Source organism: Cupressus sempervirens, chromosome 10, assembly GCF_028749045.1.
Source record: "Cupressus sempervirens isolate cs-2001-9-10 chromosome 10, ASM2874904v1, whole genome shotgun sequence".
In the NCBI taxonomy this organism is placed as follows: domain Eukaryota; kingdom Viridiplantae; phylum Streptophyta; class Pinopsida; order Cupressales; family Cupressaceae; genus Cupressus; species Cupressus sempervirens.
This window is the reverse complement of record NC_143127.1, coordinates 98481898-98505347: the sequence shown is the minus strand read 5'-3', so window position 1 is coordinate 98505347 and position 23450 is coordinate 98481898. Positions and strand designations below refer to the sequence as shown.

General features: G+C 35.9%; 1 protein-coding gene across 1 annotated transcript in view; it reads right to left on the bottom strand.

The window, feature by feature from the left end:
* The window catches only part of LOC149532762 (ATP-dependent Clp protease proteolytic subunit-related protein 1, chloroplastic-like), a 121445-nt gene that overhangs the window by 96750 nt on the left and 1245 nt on the right, over nt 1–23450 (bottom strand). The window contains exon 2 of the mRNA XM_089805363.1: nt 23038–23153. Coding sequence (XP_089661489.1) covers nt 23038–23153 — 116 coding nt within the window. The remainder of the gene's footprint in view (nt 1–23037; nt 23154–23450) is intronic.

Sequence of the window (23450 nt, the reverse complement as noted above, 5' to 3'; positions counted from 1 at the left end):
ATGATGTCTAAATAGACCAAAAGAGACATAAGGCCGATACAAGAGATGGAAAAACCATGACAAATCATCTGAAACAACAAAATTGATCCTTAGACCTGAAACAACCAAGATATCCACCAAATATTAAAAAAACAAAAAACTGAATGGAATGTGCCTGAAGCAAAATCTAGAAAATAGCATGTCTCAAGATATCTCTCGAATTACAAAATAGAACCTTTGACTTTAACTGTAGAAACTAGCAACCAAGCAACATCAAAAGTTCAAATAAACTGCACCATCACGATGGGCTTGGAATCAGCTTTCGGATGATATCTCGTTTGCGAAAAACTGAGTCTGTATGAGCAAGTTACAGCCAAAAATCCATAGGGAGGTCAAAAAAGAGCTAGAAGGGCAAAATAAAAAAGCATTGCTTCAAGATCCGTGCCAAAATGTCTCAAGAAGTGTGCCCACTAGTACCAACAATTACCTCGGGATTTGTCCCAAACCGCATTGGTTTCCGTAACAAAATGTCAATTTGTATAACAAAAATATTGATTTTTGTGCCAAAATTTTTGGTTTTTGTGACAAAATACTCAATTTTCGTGCCAAAAAATCTCAATTTCTATGTCGCAAAACCTTAATTTCCGCACCAATAAATCTCAATCTTTTGTGCTAAAAAAATTCAATTTTTGAGAAAAATGTTTTGATTTCCATGCCAAAAAAACTTTTACTTTTGTGCTGAAAATACTGCCTCGAGAAACATGCCTAATCTGAGAGCAATATTTTTTTGCCTCAGATTCCAACTATGTCCAAATTGGACAAATTCTATATGAAAATAAGGACTTTTGGGCGCTCTGAGCTCAATGGTGAGGTCCATTTGGAGGTCCGTTTGGACTCAAAGTGCATCGAAAAAATGTCACCCCCCAAATCCAATACAAAAGAACTCTGAAAAATGAAATGCTCTCAAAGAAAAAACACAAATCTGAAAGTCAAGCCAAACCTCTCATAAATAGAACAAGGGCATGAAGATCTGGAGCTCTGATACCATGTTAAAGTTGATGAAAGATCAACCCCACAACTCCCAAGAATCACCTCCATACAAACACCTATCACAAAATGAGAGAAGCAAAAACTATGGAGGCTAGAATTCTCAGATAAATAGATGAGACATTCTTGATGTGCAAAAATTCTAGAATTCTCAATCTTTTGTGCTAAAAAAATTCAATTTTTGAGAAAAATGTTTTGATTTCCATGCCAAAAAAACTTTTAATTTTGTGCTGAAAATACTGCCTCAAGAAACATGCCTAATCTGAGAGCAATATTTTTTTGCCTCAGATTCCAACTATGTCCAAATTGGACAAATTCTATATGAAAATAAGGACTTTTGGGCGCTCTGAGCTCAATGGTGAGGTCCGTTTGGAGGTCCGTTTGGACTCAAAGTGCATCGAAAAAATGTCACCCCCCAAATCCAATACAAAAGAACTCTGAAAAATGAAATGCTCTCAAGCCAAACCTCTCATAAATAGAACAAGGGCATGAAGATCTGGAGCTCTGATACCATGTTAAAGTTGATGAAAGATCAACCCCACAACTCCCAAGAATCACCTCCATACAAACACCTATCACAAAATGAGAGAAGCAAAAACTATGGAGGCTAGAATTCTCAGATAAATAGATGAGACATTCTTGATGTGCAAAAATGAAATTGCAATTATATTGAATGAATGAAAATAATAATTACAAAGAGATCAATCCTTATACAGGAGATCAAAACCCTAGCAGGTAACTAACCTAGGTTGCATGATAATAATTAATAAAAGAATTAATTATTATATGCCCCAAGTTTAGCTTAAGTAAACTAGAGCTAATAAGTGATTTAATAATTATATGATTTAATAAATAAGAAAATACTTTATTACTCTAATAATTACATTTGTAGAAAACAATCTAAGCTACTTCAACATGGTATCATAGCCAGAGTGCAAATGTAAAAATGGATTAGTAAGAAACTCCGAGAAAGATTCAATAGTGCAGATAAAATTATAAAACCACATCGTAGAGAAAAGAATATGTATCGTCAACAAAAAGAATATGTATCAACACTGAATATACAAACCAGATGGCAAGCATTTGATAAGAAGATTACAATCACGCACAGAACAAAGACCAGTCAACAGTGAATTATTAGAGGAGAATCAATTTTATTAATCAAATAATTTATCATAGAAATGATGCTACATATGTATTATTGGTGGAGCTATTGCAAATGATACAGTGATCATGGAGCCCCAAAGACAATGAACCATAATAAGTATTATATCACTTTTATAATATTGTTCAGAACATATGAAGCCGTCAAATATTTTCATAATACCAATCATAATTGTCGGATTCTCTACCCGAGAAGGTGAATTAGATTACAAAAGTTACAACCTGTAGGAACAACATTCAGAACTGATAAAACCATTTCCAATCGACTCAGAAAGAACGTGAGAATGAAGAGAGTATGGGGAATGATCAATGTTAGATACATATGCACAATGACATGATAAAAAGAGGGAAAACACATAGGGATTACTTGTCATATATTCACAGCAGTAGATAATTACGTTACTATGACCACCAGAGTTGGGAGATGTTGCAGGAGTTGGGACATAATAGCAAGCTAAGGGTTGCTGCCAGAGAGCAAGGGAGCATATAAAGATATAACATCAATGGACACAGGTATCAAAGAAAAGAGTAAGGCAGAAGTTTCAATGAGAATATAAATGGGTTCCTAACAAGATGCATCATAAGAAGATCAGGGATCAGTATCAAAGAAATTGATGATAGACAACCAATACATCACCAATATTCAATTTTCAATTCCCACTTGAACCATCTTCAGAGGGGAGATGTTTCATTCTCAAATACTCTAAGAAGGAAATTTCTAATATAATGAACCTTCATTAAATCAACCCGTATCATGGATGTACAAATAAGTATTCATTATCCTTGAGTATTACATTTATCTACTTATTATAGTCTCTCTCTCTCTCTCTTATTTGTAGTTCTATACATACTATAAGAGTTAGATTGCCCTAACATTTTCCTTAATGTCTAAGGATGCTCTTGTAGGAAAAGAAGGTTGGTAATTTACCAAATATTGTGGACTCAATCTTATGGCAGCAGCTCTAAAGAAGTTGTGATCTAAAATTCATTAGTCATCTTGAAGCAAATATCTTTGATGATTGAAATTATGAGTATCCTTCTACATTAAGAGGGAGTATGACACTTCTTCAAAGGCAATGCAAGAGCTTTGAAGATTGATACTCAAAGGGAGTCTAGAAATACATGTGTGACTGCATGATTTTGATGGGCCTACTCCTATGTACAACATGACGAAGTAATGACTTATCACTAGAAAATCATAAGATCAATATCAGATTCAGAGGGAGTCCAACAAGCATCCTTGGGCGAAGAGAGCTTCTACGGGAGTAACTACAAGACTTGACCTCCTAGGATTGTTGGTCAACGGGAGAATTCTAAGATGCAATCCCTTGTGAATGCTATCTTCTCTATGAAAGAAAAGTTTTAAGTGAAATTCCTTGTAATACATTCTTCTCTATGAGAGAGAAGTTGAGGTGAAAGCCCTTGTTCCACCCTCTGACTTGGTTCATAGTGGATACTATTTTGCATATGTGGATTATGTCATGAAAGGTGATGATCTTTCATTGACACACACACACACACATATATTTGTAGGGTTGCTATTGTAAGGTGATGATCTTATCATAGCTTGACCTATTATCATGAAAAAATAACAAACTATATTAAGTTGTTGTCCCGGAGTGTCAGTAGTCATGATAACGAACGTATCATGATCATACTACATTAACTTGTTGTCTTGGAGTGCCAGAGATCACGATACTGGTCATGATAGAGTTCATGGCATGTTGATTACTAGTTATCTGATTGACTTCATTAAGTTGTTGTCCGGAGTGCCAAGAATCAGACAACTCATATCCCACTAGGATATAACATATTCTTCTAGTAGGCATCAACGATGTGATGCCAGTGCACATACCAAAAATACATAAGTATGATGAATATCATACAATTGATATTTCTTGTTGAAACATACTTCGGATTATATTGAAAGATAACATCTAAGTTGATGGATATATGTTATCGTTAAATATGTCATTCCAGAAATATCATACTGAGATGATATCTCTTCATATACTTGAGAACATAATGTGCTCTATAACATTCCTCCCTGGCTAAGAGGGAGTGTTAAGTTTGTAACTTCAGTTGGATTGATTCGATCATGAGATACATTGTTGATGGTAAATCATCATTTAGACAAATATTCTTTTAGATATATATATATATATATATATATATATATATATATATATATATATATATATATATATAGGTCATTTATATTATTGTTAATATATTATTATTATCTAATGATGATTAACCATAGAGACATGTCTCTTCATGAGACATGTCTTCTCCTCTCATATTTATAAGTATTCAAATCTACATTTGGAACACACCAATAACAATGGTAGTGTTATTAAATTTGCAGAAAACAATCTTTGATACAACTACTCAATCAATATTAGCAACAATTTTGTATTTAAAATAGTATTATCTGTTGTATAAATTCTGAGGATTTAGATTAAAAAAATGTACATGGGCTATGCCGTCAAATTGATAATATTCATTTGATCATTTGTCCTGCAACTACAAAGAGATGGATAACGATCTACAACTGTATGAATGAAATGCCTATGCATTTAGAAATGCTGTTACGGTGTTTGTACAGATGAGACCAATGATACTGTTGTGACCAAGTGTAATATTGTTTTGTAGTTCTTTAAGTTACGAAATTGTTTGACTAGAATTTGCAAGATATAGAATTTATAGTACCCCTTCCAAATCTTTATGTACTGAGTTTCTATATTTACTTTTTATATTTATGGATTTGTATATTTGCAGATATCTTTTATACACCCTAGTTTGTATATCTGCTGTTTATCTTTTATCTCCTGTTTACTTGTACCTCTTTTATATCCATTTCTTATATGTGAACAAGTAAGAAATATTCCCTCCTATAAGGGTGTCTCTATCTTATATGTTTGTTAGATATTATTCCTGTTGCTGTACTCCCGATGCTATATCACTGATTCGTTTCTGAATGTGCTCCCCAATTGGTAGGATATGTTCTTAGTTGATTCACTGTCTGTAGTGCTGAGTATATTTTGTTGATTATTATTTTTGTCTCTTAACTATTGTATTTTTGTCTCTAGCTAGTACCCACCTTAGAGATTCGATGCCCTTTGTTTGACTTCATTGATTGTTCTTGTTTATATCTTCTGCAGCTATTGTGTATGCAGCGATCCTTTTATATATTGATCACATATATTTCTCTCAATGATGCTGGCTACAATTTCTTCCTTCTGATTTCTGTTTATATCTGTATTCCTATCTATTAATCGATGCTGAATCACTGTTTAATTCTATTCTCTCTGTTTTCTATGCCGTCCTCCCTGTATATGCCTCTGATAAAGCCCTGGGTTGGATATATATAAGGCGTGGCTTATATCTAGTGCCCGTTGATGGGGTACTTAGCGTCAGTAATAATATTCTATTTGTTATCAATGCCGTTTCATAATTTAGTGGTCACCGATGATGATCCTTCCCCACATCGACTCCCATTGAAGAATTTGCCCATGCCGATTTGACTGTCAAAAGCACACCATTCCTGTTGACCCCCTTCAATATTAATCATTCTTTTTAGAGATGCTGATTTGGATGCCTAGGCGGACTGAGAAAGGAATGGCACTTTGAATCCAATGTTTACCTTATTAATTAATAGAATTTGTTTAATTTTATTAGAGGAATTTAAATTTTTAATGCAATATTTTTTATCCATGTTATTATATTATTAGTATTAATAATTAATTATATTTACTGATTTATATTTATATTTAAATTATTATATTAATATAGTTATTTATTGTCAATAATATATTATTATTATCACTATCATTTGAATTTTATTGTATTGATAATATACTATTGTATTAAAAATATACTATATCATTATCCTAACATATTAATATTATATTATTATTTTTCATTTGTTCATTTATTTATTGATTTTTATTCAATCCTATTTCAGATACTGACAAAATTACATTATCAAATTTAACCAAGAATTGGCCACCCTAGAGGATTTCAGAATAACGCAAATTAAAAGAGCAGGCAACATTGAAGCAGATAGAATTTTCAAAACTCATAAATGACCATGTAGTAAAGTTTATTGTTTAGCGTGCCACATTCAAGAAAGAAAAGGTGGATGTGATAGGCATTTATTGCAATACAACTCGCCACACTAGCTGCAGCTTTTTAACCTCTCTCTAAGTCGGCATTCTTGAGGTTTTTTCCAATACAGTTGAGGGCAATTGCAGGGTGTAACAATGGAGTCAGCCTTTACTCTAAAGTGCATAAGGAAACAAAATCCTTGTCGTCGGCAGATTTTGTATTTTGTGGCCGACTAGGTTATGCGTCAGAGATTGTGTATTTAGTAGCTGACGGGTAGATTAGGATTGTTTTCTAGCCGACGGACCTCTTCTGGAAGGTTCGGCGGAAAGTATTTATACACCCTCTTGGGTCATTGTAAATCATCTCATCACCAATAATGTAATGTCCTGGCATATACAAATAATCTAAGGAGTTATGCTATTCGTGTTCATTATCTATGGGCATTTCTTAATTAACTTATGCGGTAAACATTTCGCGTTGTTGCCCTATGAAACTGGGAGGTGGGAGGAATGAAGATTAATGCCAAATCAGCTTAACAAGGATCGCAATAAGGTCAAAGGAAAAGATGGAATCCGTACTGTGCAAGAGAATTTGAATCTGGCACAGCAAGCCGAACGCCGAAGGAGATTTCAGAAGATTGCCGACAGAAACCGAACCACAGAAGAATTGTTGGAGGAAACTCAGCAACAGGTGGAATTGGTGGAAGAAGCATGGGAGGAGTTTTTTAATTTGTGTTCGCCCAGGAAAGAGAATCCAGACGGGAGAGCATCAACTCGCACGGCTCGAACTACCGAGGGAGCACGAGCGTGGAGTGAACTCTTCGTCCAAAATACACTTCTGCAGGGGACAACTTCAGAAGATTCTTCTTCACCAACATTCGCAGCTCTTGAGACCGCGAGAGAACAGTCCACTGGCATGGGAGAGCAGACTGTCGGTGTGCGAGTGCAGTCTGCCAGTGTGGGAGAACAGTCAGCCGATGTGGGAGTGCAGACCGCCGATGTAGGAGTGCAGTTCGCCAGTGTGGGAGAACAGTCTGCCGATGTGGGATTGCAGATCACCGGTGTGGGAGTGAATAGCACCAGTGTTGCAGGACCGAGCAACACCTATTTACAAAAACCAATTGTGATGGGGGACCAAAAGAAAAACTGCTGAAGTTCGATAGCAATGGTACCGTCGATCCCATTCGACACTGCAAAACATGTGAAACGATCTGGAAGGCAAATGGGATAACTAATGAAGACGACTGGATGAGGCAATTTCTGGACACCTTGCGGGGCGTGGCAATTGACTGGTTTACTAGTACAGACCCACAAAAGCTAGACAGTTGGAATAACATTAAAAAGGAGTTTCTGGCCAAATTTCAACTGTTGCGCAATGATAATGAAATTGTAGCAGAGATCTTCAATACTAAGCAGGGGAAGAATGAAACTGTCTGTGTCTACGCCAGGAAATTAAAAGACTTGATAAACAAAATGGAAAATAAGCCGGCGAACGAACTTCAAAAAAGATGGTTTGTGGAAGGTCTACGCCCGAACTTGCGAAAGAAAATGAAAATTGTGCCACCGTCGTCATACACAGAAGCTTATAACAGAGCATTGAACCTCAAAAGTGAGCAAAAGACAAAGAAGAAGAAGAAGACTAGCTCCTCTGATTCTGATAGCGACGAGCCTTCCGGAGAAGATAGTAGCGACGATGAAGGCAGCAGCAAGAAAGTCCATGCCCTACAGAAGGACATGATCTGCATGATGAAGGAGTTTAAAAATATGCAGAAGGAGACAAAGGGTAGTGAGCTATGGTGCACGGAGTGTAAGACCAACGGTCATACTAAAGGATCCTATCCAAAGAACCAATTATTCGACATATGTCAGATCATGGGACATTCCACAAAAGAATGTCCCTTTAACATGAACACCAGAGGATCTCCGCAAGTACTTCTTACACAGGAGGCGTCCCCGTCAGGCAGTAGCGGAAATACCAATAATGTTGGTGCTACGTTGAGAGGATACAGGAATAATAGACGCGAGCAAAATAATAATAACAATGCAAGCAATAACACTAACAATACCAGCAGAAGCCGAATCCAGTATGATGCGAACGGACGGCCGATCGTATAATGTCGCACATGTAACTTGTGGGGGCACTTTGCCTGGGAATGTCCAACTGCAAATACCCCTCAACTATCATGCAAATGGTGCGGACCTGGCGACCATGATGATGCCAAATGTCCAAAATCTGGAGTCAACTTAATCACTGTCAGGACAGCTGAAGAAGAGGTGTTGGCGATTACACGGAGGCAAGCAAAAGAGTACCCGGACCCGGCGAAAGAAAAGAAGAAATTTGGGAAAGCACGGGCGGAGATTGAAAAGGCATCGCAAGCAGAAACATCTCAATTGAGGGACACCACCTTCTCTCTAGTATTTTTTGTTTTGTTGTATGTGGGTTGTCTCCTATTTTGTCATTTGTCAGGAGACGGATTTTCTTTTTTGGGGGGGGGATGATGTCGTCGGCAGATTTTGTATTTTGTAGCCGACTAGGTTATGCGTCGGAAATTGTGTATTTCGTAGCCGACAGGTAGATTAGGATTGTTTTCTAGCCGACGGACCTCTTTCGGAAGGTTCAGCGGAAAGTATTTATACACCCTCTTGGGTCATTGTAAATCATCTCATCACCAATAATGTAATGTTTTGGCATATGCGAATAATCTAAGGAGTTCTGTTGTTCATGTTCATTATCTGTGTGCATTTCTTAATTAACTTACGCAGTAAACAATCCTTTCCATGGTGTAAGTGGGAAAGCAAGGATGGACAACATGTTCAAATTTGTTCACCCTAGAGTCACTAGTGTTGTGGAGTTGCTTCTAGGGGAAATGTTCTTTCTAGTGGATAATCGACACCGCATAAACACAGATGCGTACTCAATGATCATGGTGTGGGCTCTCCAAGTGGGCAAATCTAAAGACATTGTGCGCTATGTGATCCAACAGCTAGTGCCGGAACAAGCCCTACTAGGATTAGAGGAAACTCTTGCCAACTTTGTTGGGGAATCAATTTGGGAGAAAAAGAAACTGGCGTTGAGAAAATTCCTAGTACTATACTCACCACTTGCATGTGGAGATTTGTAGAGAGCCAAAGACATAAGCAGTTTAGGCATGCCAGGAAGTGCTGGTTTGCCCTAAAATTGGTAGTCATGCAGCACATTATTGATCGGGACATAGAGCAAATGTAGGCCAAGGCAGGATGGACTGAAGAGGATGAGACCAAACTTGAAGAACGAATGCAAGAGCGGAAAGTGGCCAACTAAGGAAACCAAGAAGTCAACTACTAGTCTGAGGCTAAGCTAAATGCCATGTTGCAAGAAAGAGTTGAGGGCTTTGTTCTGAGAGCCCTAAGATGAAGCATGAATACTTTTGGTCAACCCTTCAGAGGGGATGGTGTATGGTGTGTGGGTGGACGGATGTTTGTGGTTTTTGTTGCTTTCTGATAATTGTTTTAAGTTTTAATGTTTGATAATTAGCAAGCAAATGATGCCCTGTTTTGGAGGTGTTGACGTGCTTGCTTTCACAACAAGGCATTGCCAAATATCTGGTTTTTTGGCCCCAAATTGATGATTTCTTTCTGGAGGTGGTTTGCTGATAAATTTCCTTTGGTTTTTCTTCATTGGTCCAGTGGATAGTATGTACATATAACTGAGCAAGTAACGGAGTATAGAAGTTTCTAGTTCAAGTCTACCATTGCCTTCATGGTTACTCATTTAGGGCTGTGAAGGGCATTCTAATGTACAGAAGCACAATGGTAGAGTTGGTTGTGCATGTTTAAAGTTCAAGCTTTTTGGATTGCTTAACTCGGGGAGGTTAGTTTTTTCAGAATGTAGCTAGTGCTCTTGTTCTAGCTTCGCCAATTTTGACAAGTTTGGAAAGAAGCTCATAGCGAGCTATTCAAGAATGGCAACCGGGTGGTACAGGACTCGATAATTTACCATATTTCATTTTTTGGTTGTTGGGGTATAGAAAGTATCGTGATGTTTTAATCATGTGTCTCATGAAATTTTATTATTTGAGGACTCCTTAATGTATTAATCCTTACTTCATGAATAAAATAAATCTTATGATCGAGAAAAAATGGACTGTTCATATATATTTACATCTAAAAATTTAAAAAGAACTATATGGTGGTAATTGGATATATAGATTATTATAGGAAAAGAACTCATATTTCTTATATAGAAGCACATGTATATATTTAGAGAAGAGGAAGATATATATAAGAATATAGTTACCTAATCAATATGACCCTAAGGACAAACAATAGATACAATAGTGAGCACTAATAAAGAAGAAAGAAAAGGAACTAAATATATATATATATATATACACACATATATATATATATAGAAATGTATAGAACTATAACTATATATAAGGACTATATGGTTCAGATGCATGTATACTTATACTTTTATAGATTTTTGTACAATTCATACTAAAATGTGTAAAAATATAAATAGTGTATAATAGAACTATATACTCTAAACATATAATAAGAACCTATACAAACAAAAACAAAAACTTGAATGCATTATTAATTATATATATATATGGATGGAGAGAGAGAGAGAGAGAGAGAGAGAGAGAGAGAGATCCAAAAAGTGAAGAAATATATATATGAAATAATCTATAGGGTTATAAATTATTAAATATATATATATATATATATACAACTCAATAACAAATATATCTATAACGAACTAGACAACAAGAAAAAGAAGTATATAATAGTATGTAATAAAACAAATATAAATCCACCCACATACACCTATACAACTAGAAAAATAAAAATGATCTACAACTTCATATAAAAAATTTATTGTTATATATATATATATATATATATATATATATATATATATAAAGTGCTTATACATATATAGAATTATATAGTACATATATAATACATTAATGCCTAAATAAAAATATAACAAATATGTAAGTACATGAATATAAATCTATTTATATATGTATGTATGTATAGATATAAATATATACGTATGTGTGTGTTAAGCAAAAAAAATACCAGATACTAAGCAAAAGACAACAACATAGCACAACAAAAAAATATTGACGAAACCTCAAAAGACAGCAAAAGAGAAAGAAAAGAAGGGAGCAACAACACAAAAACCAACAACTAGACTAAGAGAAAAGAGAGAAGGAAAGGAAAACAAGGAAAATGTTGGGTGGTGGGGTGGAAGCAAGAAAATACCAAAGCTAAGGAGAGGAGGGGGCAAGACAGAGAAAGAAAGGGGGAAGAAAACCAAGGACCAAAAGATACCACCTAAACTAAGCACAAACAGCCAAGAAAGAGAACCAAGGGAAACAAACAGGGCAGGGCAACATCAAGGATGATGGTGGTTGTCGAATGTGCCTAAAAAAGGTTGCCAAGAGAGGCTCAAGGACCACCCATCATCTCGATTGAGGTTGATGGGATTGTAATTGATTTCAATGGCCTCTTTGAGCGTCCTCTTGAAATAGTTGTCCTCCTTGAATAGGATTTGGGTCTTCTCCAAACTAATATGATGTTTGGTAGAGGAGTGCTCTGGTAAAGTAGATTGTAAACTCTATCTTGCTTGATGTCAACACTATACTCACAAATTCTAGCACAGAAAGCACAACCCTTCACCCATATAGGGGGTCCCACAGGAGCAATCAATTTTATACCCGAGTCTAGAAAGGAATCTTTGGAGTCCTTGAGTTGGGGGACCTAGTTAACATGAAAAAGGGTTTGAAGGCAATACAAAGGCCCTTTCTGGTTAAGATTTTGGCAGTCTTTGGGAGATGTCATCCACAAATGAAAGGGAAGCATGCAAAGGAGGGAGGTTCAGAATAGGTTTAGGCCTATGCGATGTCCCCATCATTAATAAGGATTCAACAAACAAATAGTAATAAAATTTCATGCATATGCTTGGGAGGGACATTACATTCTATCATGAACATAGTTAATCACTTAGAATAAAATTCATTTATAAATTAATAATCAACTAAAATATTCATATTCATCTTAAAAAAACATTTGGATAAATAAATGAACACTTATCAATAATAATAAAGTAAAATGATATATAAATATCATATAAGTAATAAAATGAATCATAATAATTAATCACTGAGCACATAATAAGGAAATCAAATCAAATAATCACTTGTTATGGGATCAATAATACCAATGGGCAAAGATCAGTCCGAAACATGTGACCCCCCGATAAAGCGTCGACCGCTTGAGATGATAAGGCATGTTTCAGGTTACAACGCTAGGTGGGATCCTAAGATGAGTATTTAATAAGGAGACAGAAAAACGAAAAGAGGATACAACAAGGGAGAACTCAAAAACAGGAGACGAGTTCCTATATTGTAGGGATTAAAACATAAACACCAATCAAACCTGGCAAAAATCGAGCAAAAGACAAGTTAAGACGGCAATTTGTAAGGAAGATCGAATAAAATTGAATAGGAACTAATAGTCCAACGTAGGTGCCACCAAATTAGTGAGAAGAATCAAAGGAATTATTCCTTGGACATTTATATTAGAAGATGAAAGGAGACACTTACCTATTTATGTTGGTTATGGTTTAAACATAAGGAACTCTACCACTAAGACATATAATAAGAAACTAATAAGCATTGAAGTTGAAAAAATATATATATCGGGACCAAAGCTATAAATTCATCATGGTGGGAAGAGTATAATAGTGCAAATGTTCAAGCTTATAAAAGAAATTATTATTTCTTTTATAAATACTATTCAAGAATTTGAATGAGTTTTGAGTAAACATATTGTGCAAAGTAATAAACTTGCATATTTCCAATAGCAACAAATAATTGTAATTCGCATTAGATATCTATAATATTTGTACAAATAGGATCTTTGCAAACCCTAAATTGGGAAATAGAAGTAAACTAAGACTGTATCCAAGAGGGGACATTACAGACTGGAGCTGGAAAAAAAAGTAAGGACTTGCCTTGGTTAAGAGCTTTGGAAATTTGCTTATGCTAATATCCATTTAAGGAGAAGACCTGTCGAAGATGGGTCAACTCTTGATCTAAGTTGTCATCATCGCAAATTCTAAAGGCTTTGAGTTCCATTTTTAAGAAGATAAAAATTATTCTTTTTGGAATGAATATAAACTAACAAAACCTTTCATTAAAGAGAGAGATGTTGTATATATGTCTCTTATATCTAACTGCCAATTATATGTACCAGCAAGATTGATTAAGAAAACTTGTGAAATACAAGACCAGATTTACATCTAGGAGAAACATTAACAATATTGTCTTCTACAAAGTAGTTGATAGAATGACCATTAAGGGAAGGTATTAGAATATTTTTGGTAACCTAAGTTCTTGCCAAATTTAGCTCATTCTTCTAGAACCTTAGTTGATGACCATTTAGGCGTTCTTTAGCCTAGCATAAATCAGTAGAACCCATATCTAGTGGTTAGAGAGCTAGAGATTGGGATCGAGAGCAATGAGGTGACCCCACCAAGAACAGAGGCAGCAGGGTGGGGTTGCTACTTGGACTTCTAAGTCTTTATCTCAATCAATATGGACTAATGGATTTGGAACCGAGCGAAGGGAAGCTGGGACAGGTAAGGATGCTAGCAACCAAGGTAATGGCTATCCAATGGGCACTACAATAGCCTATAAATACAAGGCCATTTGTGATGTAAAAACGGGGGAATTTATAGCAAAGGGGAGGAACCTTGCAGAAATGTGTAGAGGAACGTTTGGATACCTTTTATGTGTATAACTTGTACTTAAGGGTTTTGAGCCTGTATACTATTAAAGCGATACCCAAGTATGCATTTGATTCATATGTCTTAAATTTATTTTCTAGATATTGTTATCAATTTCTTGTATATTAAATTGATAGTACTTATGATTGTCTAAATAATGGAACACATTCATGCCGGGGTATCTTGATCAAAAAGAGTTGAGGCTACTTGCTTTCTCATATGTGAAAATTTGTTTCTTTTCTTTCATTGTTATTACATATCCAAATTACTCTTGTGCTTAAACCCCTTTATAGTTGTCATTAATTGTGATGTCTTACTTGGCATTCATATGTCTACCAGTAAGATTCTTGTTATCCATTTCCTTTAGTTTCCTATCATACCCTTTTTGTACTTTGAGGTGAAAAGTATACAGAAAATACATATACCCCCATCATATGAGGGAGCTGCCCCGCTCAAATGCAGAGGAAGATTGCGATCTGATGGTGAACTAATCATAATTTTTCCAACTGTTGGCACAATTGTCACTGCTCATAGGGCAACCAGGGTCAGTTTTAGAGGTTAATTTGCAGCAACAAATATGTTTACCAACAAGCTTCACAAGGATATAGCATGTACAAGTCAATCATATTCAGCATGTCATAGGGGAGCCTAACGCCCGACCATTTATTATTATCACTAGCTTAGACAAGCAGAAACAGATTTCATAATTGCAGCATTAAAAAAATCCAAGCTTCTATATATAGAAGTCAGATTTAAGCAACCTTTAGAAGCATGGCATCAATGGAAAGATACCACATCAAATGGCATCATTGAAAGGATACCACATCAAAGGTATCTTGTCATGCAACAAGATTACAAGGTGCTCGTGGATTACCGCAGTCAAACTTCTCTGCGTGTACAAACCCAAGCTCGCGTCAGATTAGAATTTAGTTACTTAAATATGCCCCTAGCATATCAAGGCTTCAATAATAAGGCCCAAAATATGAATAAACTTAGGTTTGAAGTAATTCGAATTGTAGGCACTCATTTGACTTTATATGCTAGTCAGACTTAAAAGGTGCACTCAAGCAAAATTACTGTCAGTGGCCCATGAGGAAATGAATATGAAGTGATTTTTTTAAACAAAGGTGAGAAGCCGTCAAGGCCAAGGGAGTTGCAAACAACTCACTCCAACAATTGCTATGAATTCTCCATCGTGGGCGGTCCAACAAAACGCTCTCCTGCAAAAATGAAAATAAAGTAATATAGAACTATCTGAAATGCAAATTGCTATCAATAGAATTGGTTTCCAATGTTCTAAATAAATATTCCCTCAATGCTCCTTTTAGTCTCTTGCAAGCATCCCACGACTTATAGGGGTTTGTAGACCTCATTTGGGGATTGGGCTGAATCAGGACTTAAAGTCCTCAAAACAAATATTATATTTAGAACATTTGTGTGCAATCAGAACACGTGCAAGATAAATTACTATAGTCATCATCTCAAATAAAGCTCAAAAATGAACTGCTAGACTTTGTGAAACCAAGGCAAGCATTCAAGAAAACAACCAAATTAAGGTCATAGATGTGTGTCATGATTCTATGAAATGATAAACAATTGTTTTAGACAAAGGAGAGGAATGCTGCTTTATAAGAGATTACAGAATATGTTTCTATGATGGAAATAGTCAAGAACTAAAGACAAAATAAAATAATAACAACTAATATTAAAAATGGCTTACATGATAGAAAGTTACAAAAATCTAAGTAAACAACTTAAATTATCATCATAAGCTACATATTACAATAATACTTCAAGAATATCCCAATGGTCATTCTACTAACTACACCAAGTTTGTCCCAAAATTTTGCAAAGTTGTGCAGAAAAACTGATTGATGAACTCTTTGCACCCACTGCAAGATCTTAAGACTTGAAAATGATCAGGATGCATTAGTTGCCTTCCAACATGATGTGGAGTAACAAAGCCATCCCTTGTGCTATTCAGATACATTAGAAACAAGATACAAAGCCATCAGAATCTCAAATACCTTAAATTATTTTAAATTAAAAAATGGCAAAAAAATGAAACTCGCGATTTGTTATTTTCTAAGTTACCATGGTTCATCGCTCCCACCTCCTGGGACCAGCAGAAGTTTGAACTGGTTCGAAGTTCTGGTCCAGTTCAAACTCTGGTTCGGGCAGGCTGCTGTTTTTTTACTGCGAGTTCAATTGGGTTCGAACCCAGGCGGACCAAGCTGGAAAAATCGAACCAAGTTCAAACCTGCCTGTTTGCTGGGCCCCGTGGACAGAGAAAATCAGGTTTTTTTGCAAATTTAATGATATTTTGGCATCCACAACTAATGTTGCTGCTGCTTTTGATCTCATTGGCCTTAGCTCAACTAATGCTGGAGAAGAAGAAGATGATGATGAAGAAGATGAAGAAGATGAATATTGAAGAACTTAGAATATTAATAGATTTTTATTCAATTAGTTGAACAATGAACGTGAAACAATGATACTTGAGCTCGATGCTATGATTTATTTTTTATGTTTTGAATCTTTGATGTTGAACTATATGATGGTATGATCACTATGATTACAATTTTTCCGTGTTTTTGTTGTTTAAATGTGTTTATGCTACTGTGCTACATTCTAAATTTAACTCATGCTTCATAAATATGTATATATGTATATATATATAATCATTTTTACATGCTTTTGTACCAACAAACCCAAACCCCTTTCTAAAATTTTGACGAACTTGCAAACTGGTTCTCGAACTTCAAACTTGGAACCAAACCCGAACCAGTAACTTAGGTTATTTTGTAAAACACGTGCAAGATTTTTGAAGGCCCACAAATTTCTAGAAAATCATTTGAAACTTTCACAATTCTGGAAAACCATGTTTTCAGTAAAAATCATCTAAAAAGCAAGAGCAAAAACCCTCCATTTAAAAAAAGGTGTAAAACTTTTGCAGAAGAACACCACTCATGTTGCAAGAAACCACAATTTTATAAATAATCCTTGAGAAAAGAAAAATCCCTCGATAACAAAATCAAAGAACCCTTGAAGATCTAAAAATGCATTATCCTCGATAACAGAATCAAAGAAACCTTGAAGATCTAAAAATGCATTATTTTGCAACAAAAAACCGTTGAACATTTCTAGAAATAACCACAATTTTCTACGATAAAATACATACCTTTTTTATTAAAAGTTCATCAAAAACTCTTCTGAAAATTTCTTGTGAAAAATTCAGGAAAAAACCATGAATTTTATTAAAAGTTCCACCAGAAAATCGTACACTTTGTTTTTACAATTTTAATGAATCAAAAACTTCTATGTAAATGGGCCAAGAATTTTTTATAACAAATTTGTCAAAAGAAGAAGCGATGCTCTAATACCATGGAATGATAATTAATTTTTCTTAACAAAGGAGATGAATACTCCTTATATGAGATAAGATAAAGATAAATTTATTAACATCTCACAAGAGGCCACAAAAAGGGTCAAAGGGACTACCAGGAACAACAAACAGGGTAGGGTTAAGGGGTTCCAAGCATTACTTCTTGACACCCAACTTTCCAAAGGTGAGTTGCTTAATAACAAGCCTATTTCCTACTAGCCCTTGGTAGACTGTTTTTCCAATTTCTCTTTCAAACTTAACAAAGAACCCAGGGAACAAAATAGATTTTTCGAAGTTACACCAATCCTCAAGAGGGTTTAGATGGATCCCACACCTGAGGGTCCTAGACAATGTTGTGCTAACAGACCTAATTGTGCCAATTAGGCCAGATTTCCAAAACAAGTATATGCAAATGCATTCTGTTCCACAAACTACCACTTCCTTCAAGTTTGGAATGTCAATTTAGTCACAAATATCCAATTTCAGGACTTGGTCCCACTTCTATCCCTTTCCATCCACTTGTTTGCATAACTTGCACAAGAGGCCACATGGTGTTGCCCACCTAGGGCAAAGCTTTTCTAACTCCTCTTGAAGAATCTCTGCAAAATTCCTTCATAGTCTTATTGTACACATCTCCAACTATCATTCCACCAAAGGTCATTAATTTCCACCGGTGAAAATGCCAGTTGTGGTCATTTTAATGCAAAAAACTCACAAAATAAGGATTTACAGGCTGTCTACACTAAAATTCAGTATTCTCCCTTCATAGGACGAGTTAGGACCTCAAACTTTATGCAATGGAAAGCTAAATGACTCTTCTAACACATCCAACAAGTTTCAACTCATTTTGAATCCGTACACACACATGCCAATAGAATGAACAAAGAAAATGCAGAAAAACTTTGAATTCTTTCTTACTTCACAACTATGTTCCCCCGAGTTTCCGAGATGAAGATGGTAGGGGACAATGGGACGAGTTTCTAGGACGGCAAAAAAATTTGCCGATTTTGGTGACTGGAGGGATAGCAAAAGTGACATTTTTGTTTTTTATTTTTATTTTTTGTGTTAAAAAATTGGGGACAGATGAAAGTCCCCAATGAAGTCCCTGTCCCTGAAACACTGGCTTTTTTTGGGGGGATACATCCAAGGGGAACATAGCTTCACAATGCCAAATCATTAAAAAAACATCCCCGCACCTTCCAATCAATCATACAGGGTGTTTTATACCTTCCCCAATCTTTTTCAACTTTTTTTCAAACCTCCTGACCGTTGGTGAGTAATTTCTTCAATTAGACTCAAAATGTTGCACTTTTTGCATTGGCGACATTTCAAAATGTTGTCAAAAAGGTGCACATTTGACATTTGATAGGTTGGGCGCTCAACCTATTAACTTTTATGACTCCAATGGTCCTATTAGGACTCGTACAGCTACAAACAACTCCTACCTATCATCCCATTGACCAATATGACCATTTGTCCATGGTTGCTTGTTGTATGCAAACCATAACAATGCCTTGCAATATTGGGTCTTACTAACACGTAAGGATGTTTGTGTTATTTAGACTCCTCAAGTTCATCTTTGGATTCCTAGTCTTCTTTCCTTGCTTTGGGTGCTCCTACACCAACAATTGGATGCCACCTCACCACCTCATTTTGCAGATCTATTTAATCCTTTTATGAAGAGAAAATATCTCTTGATACTCAACATTTCTAACTTTAATTAACTCTTCCAAAGCTGTCAACTTCTTTGAGGATGATTGTGATGGCCCATATTTCCAAATTGTTCTCTCTTTTATCTTTTTTTATCTTCTAGACCCTTCATCATGGGCTTGGCATGGATTTGTATTTTTTATCTCAAATTGGATTGCTCTTGTGATCTTGGTGATATCTTCATGTGGTTGGACTTGCCTTCCTGAACCTCACCTTGACTTCAAAATCAACTTGCATTTTGATGTTCTAGATGCTAGTCTCCCTTCTCACTTGGAACTTCAAACTTGAACCCTTGGTGTTGAATTTACGCCCTCACCCTCAATGCCTTCATCTTGAAGTCAGCCTTTGCAAACACTCAAAGCCTTGAAGTTTTCGATTGTCACTTTACCATCATCTTCCTCTTGCCAAGCCCTTCTCCTTCAAGAATGACCTTGCAGAACAAGAGGAGAAACTCATTAAGTTTGTGGAATTCGAAAAGCTGATTATTTTCTCTAATTAAAAAAATTTAAAAAGAACTCCAACATAAATCCTTGGTAATCAGGTTAATATAATCCTATTTTTTAATTAAGATTTACCATTGGCCAAACTTCCCAATTAAGTTTTCAAGGTAGGATTTAAACCCCAAAAGATGGTAAAATTTACATTGTGCTTTAAAAGGTAGGAGTTGTTGCCATTTAAGAGTATCTTGTTGCTAGACTTGGTTGGCCTCCTAGATGGTAGATCGTTATTTAGTGCAAAGGACCAAATGTTTTGACTTGGTGCTCAAATGCATCTACTAGGCCTCCTATACCAATGCAGTGTCTCAGTTCAGTAGGCACCTCTCCAATTATGCCGACTTTGGTCTTCTATTTAAAATAAATAGATTTGTTAATTGAGTCTAGGAATTGGGGCTTACCTTGGACTTCAAAAGTCGATAAGGATTCATTTGATTCACCATTTTGGCCCTTTAGGTTAACTTCTTAAAGGAGATTTTAATGACTTTTAAACATTTGTTTATCCCTATAATGTAATTGTATATTAATGCATAAAGATCGAGTTCCTAAAGAAGGACAGAATTTTGGCTGTAAAGAGGATTCTCTTTGTGTCTTCAATCAAATTCATCATAGCCTTCATCAGATTCATATTTAGATGTTGAAATACCACAACAAAACTAAGGAGATAAAGATTAGGCATGCAAGTTTGCAAGTTTGGCAGGATTTTATTGTACAAGATAATGTATCTATAGACTAGTGGAAGTGAGGTATATTTGAGGATTAAAACCTCTAAGGGGGCAAAATTTGCACTCCACATAGGACAACTTTGTTGTACTTGCATGTTCACCACCTTCCCAATTTCAAATTTACCTTGATTGTTTTCTATCTTTGTTCGCTTAAGGACCATACTCACCCCTTTTCCATGGTAGTAATAATGTTTTAGAAATTGGATCATTGCTAGGGGAGGTACAAAGCTAAGGCAGAGATCAAAGTGCCTTGAGGATTTTGTTCATAGTGTTGGGTGGGATCTTACAGGAGGAGAGGATTATCAAATCGTCCTACCCTGGCGAAATCTACCCATAAAAGAGGATTACTTTTTACAGCCCCTCATCTCTTTGTTTTATTTCTTGCATATGAGGCTAAAAGGTTGATCCCCTAGTTTTCACAAAGCGAGGCAAAACTTAGAGGCACTTATAGATTTTGCTTCTTCAATGAAATTTGCAACTCATCGCTCCCCTACTTCATGTTGTACTAAGATTGGAGAACTCCTCGATAAACTTAGAGCCGCATCACCCTCAAAGTGGAATTCAAGATCGCTTAAGGATTTTCAATCCTTGCCCCATATAACTCAGATCTATACTAGTTCTTGGTAGAATTTGGTTGAGACTTAATTGTCCATCTCCTTGTGAAATGAGAGGCCCAATTAGTGTTTTAATCATCTTGATAAGGCAGAATTCACCTGGGAAGAGGATTTCATCTATCTCATTCTTGTTATCACTTTCATGATCTCGTATCGATGTTTGGAATCAACCTTGAACAATGCAACCTCATGGCAAAAACTAGAGGTCTCCAAGGATGCCAAATATTTAAATTTTCCCCTTTCAATACTGGCGATCATGCCATTGAGCAGGTCATATTTAGGGGCGGCACTTGGCATCTTCAGAAGAGAAAATCCTCCTAGGAGAGCAAAACCCACCCTCCACAAAGGATAATTTTTGTTACAATTATCGTCATCACCCTCGACTTCTAACACCACTAGATTGGCACCCAATCCTTCATGTCTCATCCGTACTTGGATCCAAAAGACATTAAACTCCACGAACCCCATAAGGTAAAGCAGATTTCATGAAGGCTTTGGGATTTTGACGATGAATAGAAATAGTCTTAGGATGAATCTTATGCAACATGCAGATCCAGCTCCTACATGGGGACTTTTAACATTTTTTGTTCGACCATCAACTCAATTCATTATAAAACCTACAAACTGAGACACCCATCCTTACATTCGACAATTTAAAGATATTACGTTCGACAACTTAAAGATCCCTTACCTTGAATTTTTACTTCCAAAGACTCTCGAAACCACCTACTCCTAGACCTAAAGCGAAAAGAAGGGGTCCCCATCTGTGTGATAAGGCGATGGTGTGAAAACCTCATGACAAGACTTATGAGTCTACAGGATATATAAAAGGCTAATATGACTAAAGTGGAAGTGTTTTCTAATTGAATAGATATGTGAGCAGAAAAGAGACTGCTCGTGACCAAGGAAAGCACACACTGCTATTGGAATGCACCTTTGCTTCCTTAGCAAATATTTAGAGTTTAAAAGTCATTTAGTTAAAATCTAGCCTTATTCTTATGTTTTTCTCGTTTGGTCAAACACAAGCTTCCTGAATGCTGTGGTTCTAATTCTTCACCAAAAAACAAAAATCAGATTTTTGCTTCATACATTTTCAATTCATACTTCAGTATTTGCTTACACTTCTTCATATTTTGGTTTGTAACATTCAAAACCATACTGCTTATTGAGGGCTTATGGACCAGAAGAAAGTTTGTTAATGGATGTAAATGCGGCCTCAAGTGCCCATGCTGAGCAACAAGGATGTCCTGAGGGGGTGAAAGTAAAACTCAAGTGCCAGCATTGCCATTGATGACAGCATCATACCTGAGCTCTTACAAAGAGCGCTGGTAAGATAGTTAATTTTTTCGTAAAATTTTGGCCATGGTGGCTGTTGGATCATGTCATTTCCCATCCGCTGTACCGGAGGTTAGTGCTGTCATTAGTTGTTGATGCATGCTAGATTCTAGAATCTAAGCATAGGTCAAAAAATGAAGGAAAATATTTATGCCTGAATGTTTCTCCTCAATCAGAAAAATAAAAACGGGGAAATCCTTCCTTTTCCCTTGTCCCTCATAGGTAAATCTGAAAATATAAGTGCCATCAGACAAATTGATCATATATTAAAAAGGAATTTTGGAATACACTACCCAAGCCAGACCAGACAATTGATATGAGATAAAGAACTAACGGTATTTTGGAACTCAAAAGTCTTTTTGACATTGATACTTTGGGACAAGAAAGTAACGGAATACTTCATCCAGTAGAAAGCTTGCTAATAAAAGTGTTTCATGGACAGATGAGTTCTTAAAATCCTGGACCCTTTCTCTACCAATGGTTAAAGGGAAACTTGTAAAATAATGAAATTATGTACTTACTAATTGTATAAACATAGATGTAATATGACTACAATCCATGGGATAAGGCAATCAAAGGCTGGAAGGGTCACAAAGCTACTATCTATATAATATCGACACATAAATTTTTACATTTATGTATTCTTTCAAAATAAAAATTAGTAAAGCAAAATCTTGCAGGAAGACACAAACCGCAAAAGCTTGCTCATCCTGACTTGTAGCGGAAGCATCCCCAACCGTAAGCCTTTCCATATGTTTGGAAGGGAGATCAAAAAGCTCTTCTGGGACATTTTTGAAGTACTTCATCACTGCAAATCATTTTCAAAACAGCAACATCCCTCAGAACTTGCATTTCTTCAAGACTCTTAAAAAAAAACATATTAACGTTGGAAATGTGCTAGTGCAACTTTCAAAGACTACTCACTCATTTAGGTTGAAAATAAAGTAGAATTTATTTCCTCATTTCAAAGAACAGAAAAACAAGTTACATGGAACAATGAACACAAGAGTACTTCTCTAATAATACCAAAGAAAAATAATCCAATGTTATTTGAGACAGGCTTGAGCAGAATCTTAACAGCCTGTCATGGCAAAGACCCAGGTTT